The sequence below is a fragment of the Anomaloglossus baeobatrachus genome, chromosome 5, assembly GCF_048569485.1.
Source record: "Anomaloglossus baeobatrachus isolate aAnoBae1 chromosome 5, aAnoBae1.hap1, whole genome shotgun sequence".
Lineage (NCBI taxonomy): Eukaryota > Metazoa > Chordata > Amphibia > Anura > Aromobatidae > Anomaloglossus > Anomaloglossus baeobatrachus.
The window spans coordinates 595,463,312-595,484,074 of record NC_134357.1 but is presented as its reverse complement, the minus strand read 5'-3'; the positions used below and the strand labels follow the sequence as shown (position 1 = coordinate 595,484,074).

Here is a 20,763-nt window from a genome sequence, read left to right as displayed (position 1 = left end):
GGACCTGTGTCCTGGCCTCCACCTGACTCGGCTGCCACTTGGTCAGAAGGGGAAGAGCTATCGGACCTCCGGGAGGCCCCTTGGCTTCCAGCACTCCCACTGCGGGTGACAGCGGCCACAGCCGCTGCGACCGTGGGCCGTGCCTGCTCCTCCTCCGTTCCTGACCAAGTCGCCGGTTCAGGCAGACCTACCTGGCTTCCTGACACCCCGGTTGTGGGGGAACCATGCACCGAGATCTTACCTGGGAGCACTTCCGCTCCTGGACCGGCCCCAATCTCACCTGCCTGTTCCCCTCCTGCAGCAACAGAACCCCGCTGTGAAATCTCTGGGGACCCCACATTTGCTGTGGTAGCCCCCACCCCACACACTGGTCCTCCCCCTGCAGCACCCTGCTCTCTGCTTATCCCTGCAGAGGGCAACAGAATCCAGATCCCAGCTCACAGGCTGATTACTTGTAGAGGCATTGTCACACCTTTCTCTGACCCCCTCCCCTGTCACAGCTGCAGCTGTGTGTGTGTCTATGGTGTCTATGCAAGCAGAAATATCAGAGTTCACTCCCTCCTCCCTTACATCATTCATAGATAACACATTAACATTGTCCGGAGGCATGTCAGTACTGGCTGAAGGTTCAGCCCTTGGTTGGGGCCCAAACTGGGAGGTTATCTGCCCCAAATCTGTCCCAAGTAGCACGTTTGCGGGGATCCGATCAGTTACCCCCACCTCCCTCACCCCTCGCCCTGCGCCCCAGTCCACATAAATGTCAGCAACAGGCAGCGCCGGGTCAATGCCTCCAATCCCGGAGACAGCGAGGGTTTTCCCAGGGATCAAGTCTTGGGGGGACACCATCTCAGGCCGCACCAGAGTCACCTCCGAGGCGCTGTCTCGCAGTCCTATGGTCACAGACCGGCCGACGGTGACAGGTTGGAAGCTGTCCAGGGACCTACCACCACCCCCACCCACACAATACACCTTGGGCGGCCCTTGGGACGGGGACGGAGCCGGGGCCTTGGGACGCTGAGGGCACATGGCCTTGAAGTGTCCAGGTAGGTTGCACTGGTGGCACCGTCTTGGTTCTGCCACGGGCCTGGAGAGGGGAGTTGAGGGGGACACCCCCTGCAGTCTAGGGGCAGGTGGGGCAGTCGCAGAGTTCATCTTACCCCCTCTCCAGGTGCTGCTGGTGGCTGCTCTCCTGGCTTCAGGAGCCCGATTGTTGGTGTAGTCATCGGCCAGGGCAGCTGTAGCCGTGGACCCCTTTGGCTTCTGGTCTCGGATGAACTGGCGGAGATCCTCAGGGCAGTTCCACAAGAGTTGCTCCGTGATGACCAAGTCCAGGATCTCTGGTCCGGTGGAAAGCTGCAGGCCTTGGGTCCAGTGGTCGGCAGCTCGGGCAAGTGCCCGCCGGTGGTCAGCCCAGGAGTCCTTTGGTCCCTTCTGCAGGGTCCGGAACTTCTTGCGGTAGGACTCCGGAGTGAGGTTGAACTGTTGGATCAGGGCCCGCTTGATGGTGTCGTAGCCCTGATCTGCCTCAGCAGGCAAGTCCCCAAGGATTTCCAGGGCCTTACCCCTTAAACGGGGGGTCAGGTATTTGGCCCACTGGTCCTTGTCCAGATGGTGCTGCAAGCAAGTCCGTTCAAAAGCAGTCAAGAAAGAGTCCAAGTCTCCATCCTTCTCCAGCACTGGGAAGTCCTCAACACGGACCTTTGGAAGTTTGGTGTCTTGAAGGTCACGTGTGGCTGATGAGGGCTGGAGCTTGGCTAGATGCAGCTGGTAGTCACGGTCTGCCTGTCGCTCCGCAGCCTCACGCTCTGCCTGGCGCTCTTCACGCGCTGCTTGCCGCTCCGCAGCCTCAGCATCACGCGCTGCCTGCCGCTCTGCCCTGCGCTCTGCCAGGAGTTCCTTGTAGCCCTTCTGGTCTCCAGCCTGGAGAAGGGCCATAGCCATTTGAAGAAGGCTATCCGAGCCTCCCAGGCTCGGTGGAATGGCACGTGGTGATCTGCGGCCCGCTGCGGAGCCTGGTGCTTCACTGTCCATTGCAGAGCGGAGGGCTGGCATCTGGCTCGTTGAGGACCCTTGGGTGAGCTGCTCCTCATCTTGTCCATAATTGCTAGGTTGTGCAATGTCCTCTGCAGAGCTGTTTTCTGGCGTCGAGCTCCTGGAGGACTCGTGGGCAACCTCCTCATTACTGTCCACAGCACCGTCCTCCCTCTCTTCGGCTCCTGCCTTAGCATTGGCCAGTTGCATAGCTCTGCTCCTGGTGCCATCAGCCATTCTTGCAGACTTTTGGTCACTGACACAGAACTGACACCTGATGCCTCCACACACCTTACAGTATCTGCACTCTGACACTCTAGTGTTGAGCTGGTCTGAAGACCCCAGCAGCCACAGCTGCTGCAGGCAGTCTTTAGTGTCTGGGAGTATGGGTCTCACACTCACACACACTATTATCTCGATCCCACCGCTATGCCACCAATATGTCACAAACCACCGGGGGGTCACTCAGAAATCCCCCGCGCTGGCTACCAGTACGTCACAATCGGGGGGTAACAAGTGGGGGTCACCCCTCCTTTATACCTCCCGACCGACAGACAGAGCACGTGACGCGCTCTCTAGCGCCCCTCTTATAGTCAGGCCAATTATGGAATTGCCCGACAATAAGCAAGGAGGCCGCTATACTACTTATGCCGATTATTGAAGGGTCCCCGGTGAGAGTAGGGTATATATTCCCCCGACCTCCGCGGGCGGAATATATAAAATCTCCCCGAATCTCACTGGCCTCCCCACAATAATCCTTGGCACAAACTCGCTGCCACCAACCGCTTCACGGTAACTATTAGCCGAACACACAGACGTGGGATTCAAGATCGAGATAACAGAACAGCCCAAGATTAATTATATAATTTAATCAGCCTAAAGCACACTAGAAACTACAATATATACAATAGGGAATCTACAGAATATACATATGTCAGAGTACAGTTACAGATAAAGCATGGTTTACAAACAGGTATGCAAATTCAATCAGTTACCTTGTGCGTCTGGCCACAGGGGGGCGCTGTAGACCAGGTTTCCAGGAACTCCCACAGATGTTTCTCACACGTGACCCCCAGCGAAAGAACACTGGAAAATGGCCGAAGTAGGGTTATCAACCTGGGCAAATCCAGGTCCCCTCCTACCTTCGTGACCTCAGAGGGAGCACTGCTCCACCCCTGGCTGGAGTTATGGACAAAATCCACAACATGGAATATGGCCATAACTTGGCCTGGGAGCGTCGTAGGCGGACGCCAATGCTCTCATTGTGACAGTTATGAATTTAGCTACAGAATGAGAGGTTTCATGACTTGTCTACTAGTTCCACATTGGCTGATATCACGCCTGGGGTATTTCCCAAGCTCCCGCTCCCATAAAAAAGGTGTGCCAGCATCGTCCGCATGCGAAAACACCATTTTTATGGTTGCCGTATTTATCGGAAATATGGCTTGCGAGATATGAACCATTTTTTACTGGAGTCGTTCTGTCTGGCTAGTTCCAGAGCCTTATAATGAGATACAACTCTTGTTACAGGGTGACGGCAGGGAGTCATCCTGTGTCCTTTGTTCCCACATCACCTAATTTCCATATCACAGGAGATGGCCATGGGATGGGTTGCTAAACAAGTTGTGTGAAGGAAAGGGGGGGTGACACCAGGAGAGGGCTTCCTGACATAACTTGAATATCATGATTTATCGTCATATCTCCGGATTTACCTCACAGCTCCTCAGGGGTGTATACAGTAGTAAGCTCCTCAGGGGGTGTATACAGTAGTAATCTCCTCAAGGGGTGTATACAGTTGTTAAGTTGTTAGCTCCTCGGTTGTATACAGTAGTAACTTCCTGGTAGTGCGCTCTCCTGTATTTCTCGGTGGCTCCTCCCTGGTAGTGCGCTCTCCTGTATTTCTCGGTGGCTCCTCCCTGGTAGTGCGCTCTCCTGTATTTCTCGGTGGCTCCTCCCTGGTAGTGCGCTCTCCTGTATTTCTCGGTGGCTCCTCCCTGGTAGTGCGCTCTCCTGTATTTCTCGGTGGCTCCTCCCTGGTAGTGCGCTCTCCTGTATTTCTCGGTGGCTCCTCCCTGGTAGTGCGCTCTCCTGTATTTCTCGGTGGCTCCTCCCTGGTAGTGCGCTCTCCTGTATTTCTCGGTGGCTCCTCCCTGGTAGTGCGCTCTCCTGTATTTCTCGGTGGCTCCTCCCTGGTAGTGCGCTCTCCTGTATTTCTCGGTGGCTCCTCCCTGGTAGTGCGCTCTCCTGTATTTCTCGGTGGCTCCTCCCTGGTAGTGCGCTCTCCTGTATTTCTCGGTGGCTCCTCCCTGGTAGTGCGCTCTCCTGTATTTCTCGGTGGCTCCTCCCCTCCCTGGTAGTGCGCTCTCCTGTATTTCTCGGTGGCTCCTCCCTGGTAGTGCGCTCTCCTGTATTTCTCGGTGGCTCCTCCCTGGTAGTGCGCTCTCCTGTATTTCTCGGTGGCTCCTCCCTGGTAGTGCGCTCTCCTGTATTTCTCGGTGGCTCCTCCCTGGTAGTGCGCTCTCCTGTATTTCTCGGTGGCTCTTCCCCTCCCTGGTAGTGCGCTCTCCTGTATTTCTCGGTGGCTCCTCCCTGGTAGTGCGCTCTCCTGTATTTCTCGGTGGCTCCTCCCTGGTAGTGCGCTCTCCTGTATTTCTCGGTGGCTCCTCCCTGGTAGTGCGCTCTCCTGTATTTCTCGGTGGCTCCTCCCTGGTAGTGCGCTCTCCTGTATTTCTCGGTGGCTCCTCCCTGGTAGTGCGCTCTCCTGTATTTCTCGGTGGCTCCTCCCTGGTAGTGCGCTCTCCTGTATTTCTCGGTGGCTCCTCCCTGGTAGTGCGCTCTCCTGTATTTCTCGGTGGCTCCTCCCTGGTAGTGCGCTCTCCTGTATTTCTCGGTGGCTCCTCCCTGGTAGTGCGCTCTCCTGTATTTCTCGGTGGCTCCTCCCTGGTAGTGCGCTCTCCTGTATTTCTCGGTGGCTCCTCCCTGGTAGTGTGCTCTCCTGTATTTCTCGGTGGCTCCTCCCTGGTAGTGCGCTCTCCTGTATTTCTCGGTGGCTCCTCCCTGGTAGTGCCCTCTCCTGTATTTCTCGGTGGCTCCTCCCTGGTAGTGTGCTCTCCTGTATTTCTCGGTGGCTCCTCCCTGGTAGTGCGCTCATCCTGTATTTCTCGGTGGCTCCTCCCTGGTAGTGTGCTCTCCTGTATTTCTCGGTGGCTCCTCCCTTGTAGTGCGCTCTCCTGTATTTCTCGGTGGCTCCTCCCTGGTAGTGCGCTCTCCTGTATTTCTCGGTGGCTCCTCCCTGGTAGTGCGCTCTCCTGTATTTCTCGGTGGCTCCTCCCTGGTAGTGCGCTCTCCTGTATTTCTCGGTGGCTCCTCCCTGGTAGTGCGCTTTCCTGTATTTCTCGGTGGCTCCTCCCTGGTAGTGCGCTCTCCTGTATTTCTCGGTGGCTCCTCCCTGGTAGTGCGCTCTCCTGTATTTCTCGGTGGCTCCTCCCTGGTAGTGTGCTCTCCTGTATTTCTCGGTGGCTCCTCCCTGGTAGTGCGCTCTCCTGTATTTCTCGGTGGCTCCTCCCTGGTAGTGCCCTCTCCTGTATTTCTCGGTGGCTCCTCCCTGGTAGTGTGCTCTCCTGTATTTCTCGGTGGCTCCTCCCTGGTAGTGCGCTCTCCTGTATTTCTCGGTGGCTCCTCCCTGGTAGTGTGCTCTCCTGTATTTCTCGGTGGCTCCTCCCTGGTAGTGCGCTCTCCTGTATTTCTCGGTGGCTCCTCCCTGGTAGTGCGCTCTCCTGTATTTCTCGGTGGCTCCTCCCTGGTAGTGCGCTCTCCTCTATTTCTCGGTGGCTCCTCCCTGGTAGTGCGCTCTCCTGTATTTCTCGGTGGCTCCTCCCTGGTAGTGCGCTCTCCTGTATTTCTCGGTGGCTCCTCCCTGGTAGTGTGCTCTCCTGTATTTCTCGGTGGCTCCTCCCTGGTAGTGCGCTCTCCTGTATTTCTCGGTGGCTCCTCCCTGGTAGTGCCCTCTCCTGTATTTCTCGGTGGCTCCTCCCTGGTAGTGTGCTCTCCTGTATTTCTCGGTGGCTCCTCCCTGGTAGTGCGCTCATCCTGTATTATTGGGTGGCTCCTCCCTGGTAGTGCGCTCTCCTGTATTTCTCGGTGGCTCCTCCCTGGTAGTGCGCTCTCCTGTATTTCTCGGTGGCTCCTCCCTGGTCGTGCGCTCTCCTGTATTTCTCGGTGGCTCCTCCCTGGTAGTGCGCTCTCCTGTATTTCTCGGTGGCTCCTCCCTGGTAGTGCGCTCTCCTGTATTTCTCGGTGGCTCCTCCCTGGTAGTGCGCTCTCCTGTATTTCTCGGTGGCTCCTCCCTGGTAGTGCGCTCTCCTGTATTTCTCGGTGGCTCCTCCCTGGTAGTGCGCTCTCCTGTATTTCTCGGAGGCTCCTCCCTGGTAGTGCGCTCTCCTGTATTTCTCGGTGGCTCCTCCCTGGTAGTGCGCTCTCCTGTATTTCTCGGTGGCTCCTCCCTGGTAGTGCGCTCTCCTGTATTTCTCGGAGGCTCCTCCCTGGTAGTGCGCTCTCCTGTATTTCTCGGTGGCTTCTCCCTGGTAGTGCGCTCTCCTGTATTTCTCGGTGGCTTCTCCCTGGTAGTGCGCTCTCCTGAATTTCTCGGTGGCTCCTCCCTGGTAGTGCGCTCTCCTGTATTTCTCGGTGGCTCCTCCCTGGTAGTGCGCTCTCCTGTATTTCTCGGTGGCTCCTCCCTGGTAGTGCGCTCTCATGTATTTCTCGGTGGCTCCTCCCTGGTAGTGCGCTCTCCTGTATTTCTCGGTGGCTCCTCCCTGGTCGTGCGCTCTCCTGTATTTCTCGGTGGCTCCTCCCTGGTAGTGCGCTCATCCTGTATTTCTCGGTGGCTCCTCCCTGGTAGTGTGCTCTCCTGTATTTCTCGGTGGCTCCTCCCTTGTAGTGCGCTCTCCTGTATTTCTCGGTGGCTCCTCCCTGGTAGTGCGCTCTCCTGTATTTCTCGGTGGCTCCTCCCTGGTAGTGCGCTCTCCTGTATTTCTCGGTGGCTCCTCCCTGGTAGTGCGCTCTCCTGTATTTCTCGGTGGCTCCTCCCTGGTAGTGCGCTTTCCTGTATTTCTCGGTGGCTCCTCCCTGGTAGTGCGCTCTCCTGTATTTCTCGGTGGCTCCTCCCTGGTAGTGCGCTCTCCTGTATTTCTCGGTGGCTCCTCCCTGGTAGTGTGCTCTCCTGTATTTCTCGGTGGCTCCTCCCTGGTAGTGCGCTCTCCTGTATTTCTCGGTGGCTCCTCCCTGGTAGTGCCCTCTCCTGTATTTCTCGGTGGCTCCTCCCTGGTAGTGTGCTCTCCTGTATTTCTCGGTGGCTCCTCCCTGGTAGTGCGCTCTCCTGTATTTCTCGGTGGCTCCTCCCTGGTAGTGTGCTCTCCTGTATTTCTCGGTGGCTCCTCCCTGGTAGTGCGCTCTCCTGTATTTCTCGGTGGCTCCTCCCTGGTAGTGCCCTCTCCTGTATTTCTCGGTGGCTCCTCTCTGGTAGTGCGCTCTCCTCTATTTCTCGGTGGCTCCTCCCTGGTAGTGCGCTCTCCTGTATTTCTCGGTGGCTCCTCCCTGGTAGTGCGCTCTCCTGTATTTCTCGGTGGCTCCTCCCTGGTAGTGTGCTCTCCTGTATTTCTCGGTGGCTCCTCCCTGGTAGTGCGCTCTCCTGTATTTCTCGGTGGCTCCTCCCTGGTAGTGCCCTCTCCTGTATTTCTCGGTGACTCCTCCCTGGTAGTGTGCTCTCCTGTATTTCTCGGTGGCTCCTCCCTGGTAGTGCGCTCATCCTGTATTATTGGGTGGCTCCTCCCTGGTAGTGCGCTCTCCTGTATTTCTCGGTGGCTCCTCCCTGGTAGTGCGCTCTCCTGTATTTCTCGGTGGCTCCTCCCTGGTCGTGCGCTCTCCTGTATTTCTCGGTGGCTCCTCCCTGGTAGTGCGCTCTCCTGTATTTCTCGGTGGCTCCTCCCTGGTAGTGCGCTCTCCTGTATTTCTCGGTGGCTCCTCCCTGGTAGTGCGCTCTCCTGTATTTCTCGGTGGCTCCTCCCTGGTAGTGCGCTCTCCTGTATTTCTCGGTGGCTCCTCCCTGGTAGTGCGCTCTCCTGTATTTCTCGGAGGCTCCTCCCTGGTAGTGCGCTCTCCTGTATTTCTCGGTGGCTCCTCCCTGGTAGTGCGCTCTCCTGTATTTCTCGGTGGCTCCTCCCTGGTAGTGCGCTCTCCTGTATTTCTCGGAGGCTCCTCGCTGGTAGTGCGCTCTCCTGTATTTCTCGGTGGCTTCTCCCTGGTAGTGCGCTCTCCTGTATTTCTCGGTGGCTTCTCCCTGGTAGTGCGCTCTCCTGAATTTCTCGGTGGCTCCTCCCTGGTAGTGCGCTCTCCTGTATTTCTCGGTGGCTCCTCCCTGGTAGTGCGCTCTCCTGTATTTCTCGGTGGCTCCTCCCTGGTAGTGCGCTCTCATGTATTTCTCGGTGGCTCCTCCCTGGTAGTGCGCTCTCCTGTATTTCTCGGTGGCTCCTCCCTGGTCGTGCGCTCTCCTGTATTTCTCGGTGGCTCCTCCCTGGTAGTGCGCTCTCATGTATTTCTCGGTGGCTCCTCCCTGGTAGTGCGCTCTCCTGTATTTCTCGGTGGCTCCTCCCTGGTAGTGCGCTCTCCTGTATTTCTCGGTGGCTCCTCCCTGGTAGTGCGCTCTCCTGTATTTCTCGGTGGCTCCTCCCTGGTAGTGCGCTCTCCTGTATTTCTCGGTGGCTCCTCCCTGGTAGTGCGCTCTCCTGTATTTCTCGGAGGCTCCTCCCTGGTAGTGCGCTCTCCTGTATTTCTCGGTGGCTCCTCCCTGGTAGTGCGCTCTCCTGTATTTCTCGGTGGCTCCTCCCTGGTAGTGCGCTCTCCTGTATTTCTCGGAGGCTCCTCCCTGGTAGTGCGCTCTCCTGTATTTCTCGGTGGCTTCTCCCTGGTAGTGCGCTCTCCTGTATTTCTCGGTGGCTCCTCCCTGGTAGTGCGCTCTCCTGAATTTCTCGGTGGCTCCTCCCTGGTAGTGCGCTCTCCTGTATTTCTCGGTGGCTCCTCCCTGGTAGTGCGCTCTCCTGTATTTCTCGGTGGCTCCTCCCTGGTAGTGCGCTCTCCTGTATTTCTCGGTGGCTCCTCCCTGGTAGTGCGCTCTCCTGTATTTCTCGGTGGCTCCTCCCTGGTAGTGCGCTCTCCTGTATTTCTCGGTGGCTCCTCCCTGGTAGTGTGCTCTCCTGTATTTCTCGGTGGCTCCTCCCTGGTAGTGCGCTCTCCTGTATTTCTCGGTGGCTCCTCCCTGGTAGTGCGCTCTCCTGTATTTCTCGGAGGCTCCTCCCTGGTAGTGCGCTCTCCTGTATTTCTCGGTGGCTTCTCCCTGGTAGTGCGCTCTCCTGTATTTCTCGGTGGCTCCTCCCTGGTAGTGCGCTCTCCTGAATTTCTCGGTGGCTCCTCCTGGTAGTGCGCTCTCCTGTATTTCTCGGTGGCTCCTCCCTGGTAGTGCGCTCTCCTGTATTTCTCGGTGGCTCCTCCTGGTAGTGCGCTCTCCTGTATTTCTCGGTGGCTCCTCCCTGGTAGTGCGCTCTCCTGTATTTCTCGGTGGCTCCTCCCTGGTAGTGCGCTCTCCTGTATTTCTCGGTGGCTCCTCCCTGGTAGTGTGCTCTCCTGTATTTCTCGGTGGCTCCTCCCTGGTAGTGCGCTCTCCTGTATTTCTCGGTGGCTCCTCCCTGGTAGTGCGCTCTCCTGTATTTCTCGGTGGCTCCTCCCTGGTAGTGCGCTCTCCTGTATTTCTCGGTGGCTCCTCCCTGGTAGTGCGCTCTCCTGTATTTCTCGGTGGCTCCTCCCTGGTAGTGCGCTCTCCTGTATTTCTCGGTGGCTCCTCCCTGGTAGTGCGCTCTCCTGTATTTCTCGGTGGCTCCTCCCTGGTAGTGTGCTCTCCTGTATTTCTCGGTGGCTCCTCCCTGGTAGTGCGCTCTCCTGTATTTTCTCGGTGGCTCCTCCCTGGTAGTGCGCTCTCCTGTATTTCTCGGTGGCTCCTCCCTGGTAGTGCGCTCTCCTGTATTTCTCGGTGGCTCCTCCCTGGTAGTGCGCTCTCCTGTATTTCTCGGTGGCTCCTCCCTGGTAGTGCGCTCTCCTGTATTTCTCGGTGGCTCCTCCCTGGTAGTGCGCTCTCCTGTATTTCTCGGTGGCTCCTCCCTGGTAGTGCGCTCTCCTGTATTTCTCGGTGGCTCCTCCTGGTAGTGCGCTCTCCTGTATTTCTCGGTGGCTCCTCCCTGGTAGTGCGCTCTCCTGTATTTCTCGGTGGCTCCTCCCTGGTAGTGCGCTCTCCTGTATTTCTCGGTGGCTCCTCCCTGGTAGTGCGCTCTCCTGTATTTCTCGGTGGCTCCTCCCTGGTAGTGCGCTCTTTTGTATTTCTCGGTGGCTCCTCCCTGGTAGTGCGCTCTCCTGTATTTCTCGGTGGCTCCTCCCTGGTAGTGCGCTCTCCTGTATTTCTCGGTGGCTCCTCCCTGGTAGTGCGCTCTCCTGTATTTCTCGGTGGCTCCTCCCTGGTAGTGCGCTCTCCTGTATTTCTCGGTGGCTCCTCCCTGGTAGTGCGCTCTCCTGTATTTCTCGGTGGCTCCTCCCTGGTAGTGTGCTCTCCTGTATTTCTCGGTGGCTCCTCCCTGGTAGTGTGCTCTCCTGTATTTCTCGGTGGCTCCTCCCTGGTAGTGTGCTCTCCTGTATTTCTCGGTGGCTCCTCCCTGGTAGTGTGCTCTCCTGTATTCTCGGTGGCTCCTCCCTGGTAGTGTGCTCTCCTGTATTCTCGGTGGCTCCTCCCTGGTAGTGCGCTCTCCTGTATTTCTCGGTGGCTCCTCCCCTCCCTGGTAGTGTGCTCTCCTGTATTTCTCGGTGGCTCCTCCCTGGTAGTGCGCTCTCCTGTATTTCTCGGTGGCTCCTCCCTGGTAGTGCGCTCTCCTGTATTTCTCGGTGGCTTTACATGATTTCCTAAATCCCGGGAGAAGTTGGGGAATGGTAACATTGTTTTACATATAGCCTAGCTGCAGCGCTGTTCGTTGCAATGTGTCGGTCCAGGCTGTCCGCTCGCGGGGAGGAGGTCTGTGAGGATCCCGGTATTTATGCTGTGGAGCTTCGCGGCCGGGTGACATATGGACATTATACGGACGCCTTCTCCATAAAGCTCCTTAATAGCAGATTACGCGGGGATCGGGAACATTATACGGGATGATCCTCCTGACAGCCGGTCCACCCTCGGGGAGGATAACCGGACAATACCCCTCCACAGACAGTGCCCCACCCCCGCCCTGAATGGCGGAGAACAATGCAACGTCCCAGGCGCCAGCTGTATGGAAATTCCCTGGGATCCTCCTAATCCCTCCTGAAATATTTACAAGCCATCACAAAAATGATACCTGGAAACCTCCGCGCGGGGGAGGGGTAGAGCGCGGCAGCTACTACTGGGGAGGGGGACAGTGCGGCGGCGGCTACTACTGGGGAGGGGGACAGCGCGGCGGTGTCTACTACTGGGGAGGGGGACAGCGCGGCGGTGTCTACTACTGGGGAGGGGGACAGCGCGGCGGTGTCAACTACTGGGGAGGGGTAGAGCGCGGCAGCTACTACTGGGGAGGGGGAAGGCGTGGCGGTGTCTACTACTGGGGAGGGGGACAGCGCGGCGGCGGCTACTACTGGGGAGGGGGACAGCGCGGCGGTGTCTACTACTGGGGAGGGGGACAGCGCGGCGGTGTCTACTACTGGGGAGGGGGACAGCGCGGCGGTGTCAACTACTGGGGAGGGGTAGAGCGCGGCAGCTACTACTGGGGAGGGGGACAGCGTGGCGGTGTCTACTACTGGGGAGGGGGACAGCGCGGCGGCGGCTACTACTGGGGAGGGGGACAGCGCGGCGGTGTCTACTACTGGGGAGGGGGACAGCGCGGCGGTGTCAACTACTGGGGAGGGGTAGAGCGCAGCAGCTACTACTGGGGAGGGGGACAGCGTGGCGGTGTCTACTACTGGGGAGGGGGACAGCGCGGCGGTGTCTACTACTGGGGAGGGGGACAGCACGGCAGTGTCAACTACTGGGGAGGGGTACAACGCAACGGTATCTACTACTGGGGAGGGGTACAGCGCAACGGTATCTACTACTGGGGAGGGGTACAGCGCAACGGTATCTACTACTGGGGAGGGGTACAGCGCAACGGTATCTACTACTGGGGAGGGGTACAGCGCAACGGTATCTACTACTGGGGAGGGGTACAGCGCAACGGTATCTACTACTGGGGAGGGGTACAGCGCAACGGTATCTACTACTGGGGAGGGGTACAGCGCAACGGTATCTACTACTGGGGAGGGGTAGAGCGCGGCAGCTACTACTGGGGAGGGGGACAGCGCGGCGGTGTCTACTACTGGGGAGGGGGACAGCGCAACGGTATCTACTACTGGGGAGGGGTACAGCGAAACGGTATCTACTACTGGGGAGGGGTACAGTGCAACGGTATCTACTACTGGGGAGGGGTAGAGCGCGGTAGCGACTACTGGGGAGGGGGACAGCGCGGCAGCGTCTACTACTGGGGAGGGGGACAGTGCGGCAGCGTCTATTACTTGGAGTCAGGTCACAAAAAAGCACAAAAAAAGCAAAATAAAATATTTCTGCCAAATTTTTCAAGCCTCATTTTCATCAATTTGGTGCCGACTCCACAAAAACCAACAAAATAAAACCGAAAATAAGTTAAAAAATGAAGAACTCGGAGACGAGTCTGTGAGAAAGTTCTCACCCCTCATCAGGAAGGGCCGGCTCCCCCCATCATCAGGAAGGGCCGGCTCCCCCCATCATCAGGAAGGGCCGGCTCCCCCCATCATCAGGAAGGGCCGGCTCCCCCCATCATCAGGAAGGGCCGGCTCACCCCTCATCAGGAAGGGCCGGCTCCCCCCATCATCAGGAAGGGCCGGCTCCCCCATCATCAGGAGGGCCGGCTCCCCCCATCATCAGGAAGGGCCGGCTCCCCCCATCATCAGGAAGGGCCGGCTCCCCCCATCATCAGGGAGGGCCGGCTCCCCCCATCATCAGGGAGGGCCGGCTCCCCCCATCATCAGGGAGGGGCCGGCTCCCCCCATCATCAGGGAGGGCCGGCTCCCCCATCATCAGGAGGGCCGGCTCCCCCCATCATCAGGAAGGGCCGGCTCCCCCCATCATCAGGGAAGGGGCCGGCTCCCCCATCATCAGGAAGGGCCGGCTCCCCCATCATCAGGAAGGGCCGGCTCCCCCCATCATCAGGGAGGGCCGGCTCCCCCCATCATCAGGGAGGGCCGGCTCCCCCCATCATCAGGGAGGGCCGGCTCCCCCCATCATCAGGAAGGGCCGGCTCCCCCCATCATCAGGAAGGGCCGGCTCCCCCCATCATCAGGAAGGGCCGGCTCCCCCCATCATCAGGAAGGGCCGGCTCCCCCCATCATCAGAAGGGCCGGCTCCCCCCATCATCAGGAAGGGCCGGCTCCCCCATCATCAGGAAGGGCCGGCTCCCCCCATCATCAGGAAGGGCCGGCTCCCCCCATCATGGCTGACGTCAGGGCCTATCGCAGGATCTACACGCCTACAACTAAGTGCTATGGGACACTCTCCATGTGTGCGTCATCCAGGGCCGAAACCACCGACCCCTCACTATGAGCCCCCCCAAACACAAACACTGAGACACCGAACCCCCACCACCATAGCGGGAGAAACCGCACACTGCAGAGGAAGAGGAAACTATAGTGTCTGGAGCAATTCATCTATATACTGCACAGTACCACTGCTCCTGTCCTGTATACTGGGTGTAATCCTCAGTATCTGTATTATTCTGTATATATACACTGCACAGTACCACTTCTCCTGTCCTGTATACTGGGTGTAATCCTCAGTATCTGTATTATTCTGTATATATACACTGCACAGTACCACTTCTCCTGTCCTGTATACTGGGTGTAATCCTCAGTATCTGTATTATTCTGTATATATACACTGCACAGTACCACTCTCCTGTCCTGTATACTGGGTGTAATCCTCAGTATCTGTATTATTCTGTATATATACACTGCACAGTACCACTTCTCCTGTCCTGTATACTGGGTGTAATCCTCAGTATCTGTATTATTCTGTATATATACACTGCACAGTACCACTTCTCCTGTCCTGTATACTGGGTGTACTCCTCAGTATCTGTATTATTCTGTATATACACTGCACAGTACCACTCCTCCTGTCCTGTATACTGGGTGTAATCCTCAGTATCTGTATTATTCTGTATATATACACTGCACAGTACCACTTCTCCTGTCCTGTATACTGTGTGTAATCCTCAGTATATGTATTATTCTGTATATACACACTGCACAGTACCTCTTCTCCTGTCCTGTATACTGGGTGTAATCCTCAGTACCTGTATTATTCTGTGTATATACACTGCACAGTACCACTTCTCCTGTCCTGTATACTGGGTGTAATCCTCAGTATCTGTATTATTCTGTATATATACACTGCACAGTACCACTTCTCCTGTATACTGGGTGTAATCCTCAGTATCTGTATTATTCTGTATATATACACTGCACAGTACCACTTCTCCTGTCCTGTATACTGGGTGTAATCCTCAGTATCTGTATTATTCTGTATATATACACTGCACAGTACCACTCCTCCTGTCCTGTATACTGGGTGTAATCCTCAGTATCTGTATTATTCTGTATATATACACTGCACAGTACCACTTCTTCCTGTCCTGTATACTGGGTGTAATCCTCAGTATCTGTATTATTCTGTATATATACACTGCACAGTACCACTTCTCCTGTCCTGTATACTGGGTGTAATCCTCAGTATCTGTATTATTCTGTATATATACACTGCACAGTACCACTGCTCCTGTCCTGTATACTGGGTGTAATCCTCAGTATCTGTATTATTCTGTATATATACACTGCACAGTACCACTTCTCCTGTCCTGTATACTGGGTGTACTCCTCAGTATCTGTATTATTCTGTATATACACTGCACAGTACCACTCCTCCTGTATACTGGGTGTAATCCTCAGTATCTGTATTATTCTGTATATATACACTGCACAGTACCACTTCTCCTGTCCTGTATACTGGGTGTAATCCTCAGTATATGTATTATTCTGTATATACACACTGCACAGTACCTCTTCTCCTGTCCTGTATACTGGGTGTAATCCTCAGTACCTGTATTATTCTGTGTATATACACTGCACAGTACCACTTCTCCTGTCCTGTATACTGGGTGTAATCCTCAGTATCTGTATTATTCTGTATATATACACTGCATAGTACCACTTCTCCTGTATACTGGGTGTAATCCTCAGTATCTGTATTATTCTGTATATATACACTGCACAGTACCACTTCTCCTGTCCTGTATACTGGGTGTAATCCTCAGTATCTGTATTATTCTGTATATATACACTGCACAGTACCACTTCTCCTGTCCTGTATACTGGGTGTAATCCTCAGTATCTGTATTATTCTGTATATATACACTGCATAGTACCACTTCTCCTGTCCTGTATACTGGGTGTAATCCTCAGTATCTGTATTATTCTGTATATACACACTGCACAGTACCACTTCTCCTGTCCTGTATACTGGGTGTAATCCTCAGTGTCTGTATTATTCTGTATATATACACTGTACAGTACCACTTCTCCTGTCCTGTATACTGGGTGTAATCCTCAGTATCTGTATTATTCTGTATATATACACTGCATAGTACCACTTCTCCTGTCCTGTATACTGGGTGTAATCCTCAGTATCTGTATTATTCTGTATATATACACTGCACAGTACCACTCCTCCTGTCCTGTATACTGGGTGTAATCCTCAGTATCTGTATTATTCTGTATACACACTGCACAGTACCACTTCTCCTGTCCTGTATACTGGGTGTAATCCTCAGTATCTGTATTATTCTGTATATATACACTGCACAGTACCACTCCTCCTGTCCTGTATACTGGGTGTAATCCTCAGTATCTGTATTATTCTGTATATATACACTGCACAGTACCACTTTTCCTGTCCTGTATACTGGGTGTAATCCTCAGTATCTGTATTATTCTGTATATATACACTGCATAGTACCACTTCTCCTGTCCTGTATACTGGGTGTAATCCTCAGTATCTGTATTATTCTGTATATATACACTGCATAGTACCACTTCTCCTGTCCTGTATACTGGGTGTAATCCTCAGTATCTGTATTATTCTGTATATATACACTGCACAGTACCACTTCTCCTGTCCTGTATACTGGGTGTAATCCTCAGTATCTGTATTATTCTGTATACACACTGCACAGTACCACTTCTCCTGTCCTGTATACTGGGTGTAATCCTCAGTATCTGTATTATTCTGTATATATACACTGCACAGTACCACTTCTCCTGTCCTGTATACTGGGTGTAATCCTCAGTATCAGTATTATTCTGTATACACACTGCACAGTACCACTTCTCCTGTCCTGTATACTGGGTGTAATCCTCAGTATCTGTATTATTCTGTATATATACACTGCACAGTACCACTTTTCCTGTCCTGTATACTGGGTGTAATCCTCAGTATCTGTATTATTCTGTATATATACACTGCATAGTACCACTTCTCCTGTCCTGTATACTGGGTGTAATCCTCAGTACCTGTATTATTCTGTATATATACACTGCACAGTACCACTTCTCCTGTCCTGTATACTGGGTGTAATCCTCAGTATCTGTATTATTCTGTATATATACACTGCACAGTACCACTTCTCCTGTCCTGTATACTGGGTGTAATCCTCAGTACCTGTATTATTCTGTATATATACACTGCACAGTACCACTTCTCCTGTCCTGTATACTGGGTGTAATCCTCAGTGTCTGTATTATTCTGTATATATACACTGCACAGTACCACTTCTCCTGTCCTGTATACTGGGTGTAATCCTCAGTATCTGTATTATTCTGTATATATACACTGCACAGTACCACTCCTCCTGTCCTGTATACTGGGTGTAATCCTCAGTACCTGTATTATTCTGTATATATACACTGCACAGTACCACTTCTCCTGTCCTGTATACTGGGTGTAATCCTCAGTGTCTGTATTATTCTGTATATATACACTGCACAGTACCACTTCTCCTGTCCTGTATACTGGGTGTAATCCTCAGTGTCTGTATTATTCTGTATATATACACTGCACAGTACCACTTCTCCTGTCCTGTATACTGGGTGTAATCCTCAGTACCTGTATTATTCTGTATATATACACTGCACAGTACCACTTCTCCTGTCCTGTATACTGGGTGTAATCCTCAGTATCTGTATTATTCTGTATATATACACTGCACAGTACCACTTCTCCTGTCCTGTATACTGGGTGTAATCCTCAGTGTCTGTATTATTCTGTATATATACACTGCACAGTACCACTTCTCCTGTCCTGTATACTGGGTGTAATCCTCATTATCTGTATTATTCTGTATATATACACTGCACAGTACCACTTCTCCTGTCCTGTATACTGGGTGTAATCTTCAGTATCTGTATTATTCTGTATATATACACTGCACAGTACCACTTCTCCTGTCCTGTATACTGGGTGTAATCCTCAGTGTCTGTATTATTCTGTATATATACACTGCACAGTACCACTTCTCCTGTCCTGTATACTGGGTGTAATCCTCAGTACCTGTATTATTCTGTATATATACACTGCACAGTACCACTTCTCCTGTCCTGTATACTGGGTGTAATCCTCAGTATCTGTATTATTCTGTATATATACACTGCACAGTACCACTTCTCCTGTCCTGTATACTGGGTGTAATCCTCAGTGTCTGTATTATTCTGTATATATACACTGCACAGTACCACTTCTCCTGTCCTGTATACTGGGTGTAATCCTCATTATCTGTATTATTCTGTATATATACACTGCACAGTACCACTTCTCCTGTCCTGTATACTGGGTGTAATCTTCAGTATCTGTATTATTCTGTATATATACACTGCACAGTACCACTTCTCCTGTCCTGTATACTGGGTGTAATCCTCAGTATATGTATTATTCTGTATATATACACTGCACAGTACCACTTCTCCTGTCCTGTATACTGGGTGTAATCCTCAGTATCTGTATTATTCTGTATATATACACTACACAGTACCACTTCTCCTGTCCTGTATACTGGGTGTAATCTTCAGTATCTGTATTATTCTGTATATATACACTGCACAGTACCACTTCTCCTGTCCTGTATACTGGGTGTAATCCTCAGTATATGTATTATTCTGTATATATACACTGCACAGTACCACTTCTCCTGTCCTGTATACTGGGTGTAATCCTCAGTATCTGTATTATTCTGTGTATATATACACTGCACAGTACCACTCCTCCTGTATACTGGGTGTAATCTTCAGTATCTGTATACATACACTGCACAGTACCACTTCTCCTGTATACTGGGTGTAGTCCTCAGTATCTGTATATATACACTGCACAGTACCACTTCTCCTGTATACTGGGTGTAGTCCTCAGTATCTGTATATATACACTGCACAGTGCCCTCTCTGTATATGGAGACCCCCTCCTTGCTGTGATTAGTGGGTAATTGGGGGGTATTTCGGGCTGATCTCAGCAGACACCTGTGTTTTCTGTCTGTAGGTCAGACCATGGCTGTGGAGACGCTGAAGCAGTGGGGGTCCGTGTTTGCTGAACAGTGGGGGTCCGCGTCTGCCTCTGAAGTGGGAGTTCTCTCCTTCTCTCCTCCCCTTTTTCGGTGCAGTTATATAATGGTGGTGTCACACACAGCGACAACGACAACGACGTCGCTGCTACGTCACCATTTTCTGTGACGTTGCAGCGACGTCCCGTCGCTGTGTGTGGCATCCAGCAACGAGCTGGCCCCTGCTGTGAGGTCGCCGCTCGTTGCTGAATGTCCAGATTCATTTTTTGGTCGTCGCTCTCCCGCTGTGACGCACACATCGCTGTGTGTGACAGCGAGAGAGCGACGAAATGAAGCGTCTGGCAGCTGCGGTAAGCTGTAACCAAGGTAAACATCGGGTAACCAAGGTGGTTACCCGATATTGACCTTCGTTACCAGCGTCCGCCGCTCTTGCTGCCAGCGCCGGCTCCTGCTCTGTGCACATGTAGCTGCAGTACGTATCGGGTAATTAACCCTATGTGTACTGTAGCTAGGAGAGCAAGGAGCCAGCGCTAAGCAGTGTGCGCGGATCCCTGCTCTCTGCACATGTAGCGACGTTATGATCGCTGCTGCGTTGCTGTGTTTGACAGCTAAGCAGCGATCATAACAGCGACTTACAAGGTCGCTGCTACGTCACAGAAAATGGTGACGTAACAGCGACGTCGTTGTCGCTGTCGTTTAGTGTGACCCCAGCTTAATCTGTGATTGGTGAGATTGGATGGAGACGTCTGTGATCAGTGAGATTGGATGGAGACGTCTGTGATCAGTGAGATTGGATGGAGACGTCTGTGATCGGTGAGATTGGATGGAGACGTCTGTGATCGGTGACATTGGATGGAGACGTCTGTGATCGGTGAGATTGGACGGAGACGTCTGTGATGGGTGAGATTGGATGGAGACGTCTGTGATCGGTGAGATTGGATGGAGACGTCTGTGATCGGTGAGATTGGATGGAGACGTCTGTGATCGGTGAGATTGGATGAAGACGTCTGTGATCGGTGAGATTGGATGGAGACGTCTGTGATCGGTGAGATTGGATGGAGACGTCTGTGATCACTAGATTGGATGGAGACGTCTGTGATCGGTGAGGTTGGATGGAGACGTCTGTGATCGGTGAGATTGGATGGAGACGTCTGTGATTGGTGAGGTTGGATGGAGACGTCTGTGATCGGTGAGATTGGATGGAGACGTCTGTGATTGGTGAGGTTGGATGGAGACGTCTGTGATCGGTGAGATTGGATGGAGACGTCTGTGATCGGTGAGATTGGATGGAGACGTCTGTGATCGGTGAGATTGGATGGATACATCTGTGATCGGTGAGGTTGGATGGAGACGTCTGTGATCGGTGAGATTGGATGGAGACGTCTGTGATCGGTGAGATTGGACGGAGACGTCTGTGATGGGTGAGATTGGATGGAGAAGTCTGTGATCGGTGAGATTGGATGGAGACGTCTGTGATCGGTGACATTGGATGGAGACATCTGTGATCGGTGACATTGGATGGAGACGTCTGTGATCACTAGATTGGATGGAGACGTCTGTGATCGGTGAGATTGGATGGATACATCTGTGATCGGTGAGATTGGATGGAGACGTCTGTGATCGGTGAGATTGGACGGAGACGTCTGTGATCGGTGAGATTGGATAGAGACGTCTGTGATTGGTGAGATTGTTTGGAGAAGTCTGTGATCGGGGAGATTGGTTGGAGACGTCTGTGATCACTAGATTGGATGGAGACATCTGTGATCGGTGAGATTGGATGGAGACGTCTGTGATCGGTGAGACTGGATGGATACATCTGTGATCGGTGACATTGGATGGAGACGTCTGTGATCGGTGAGACTGGATGGATACATCTGTGATCGGTGACATTGGATGGAGACGTCTGTGATCGGTGAGGTCGGATGGAGACGTCTGTGATCGGTGAGATTGGATAGAGACGTCTGTGATTGGTGAGATTGTTTGGAGAAGTCTGTGATCGGTG

The 20,763-nt window shown here is 53.3% G+C and overlaps 1 protein-coding gene across 1 annotated transcript in view; it reads left to right on the top strand.

Annotated features, from left to right (window-relative positions):
• Positions 1–1,978: 1,978 nt before the first annotated feature.
• PITPNC1 (phosphatidylinositol transfer protein cytoplasmic 1) overlaps positions 1,979–20,763 on the top strand; it is a 107,196-nt gene continuing 88,411 nt past the window's right edge. The window contains exon 1 of the mRNA XM_075351502.1: positions 1,979–2,074. Coding sequence (XP_075207617.1) covers positions 1,979–2,074 — 96 coding nt within the window. The remainder of the gene's footprint in view (positions 2,075–20,763) is intronic.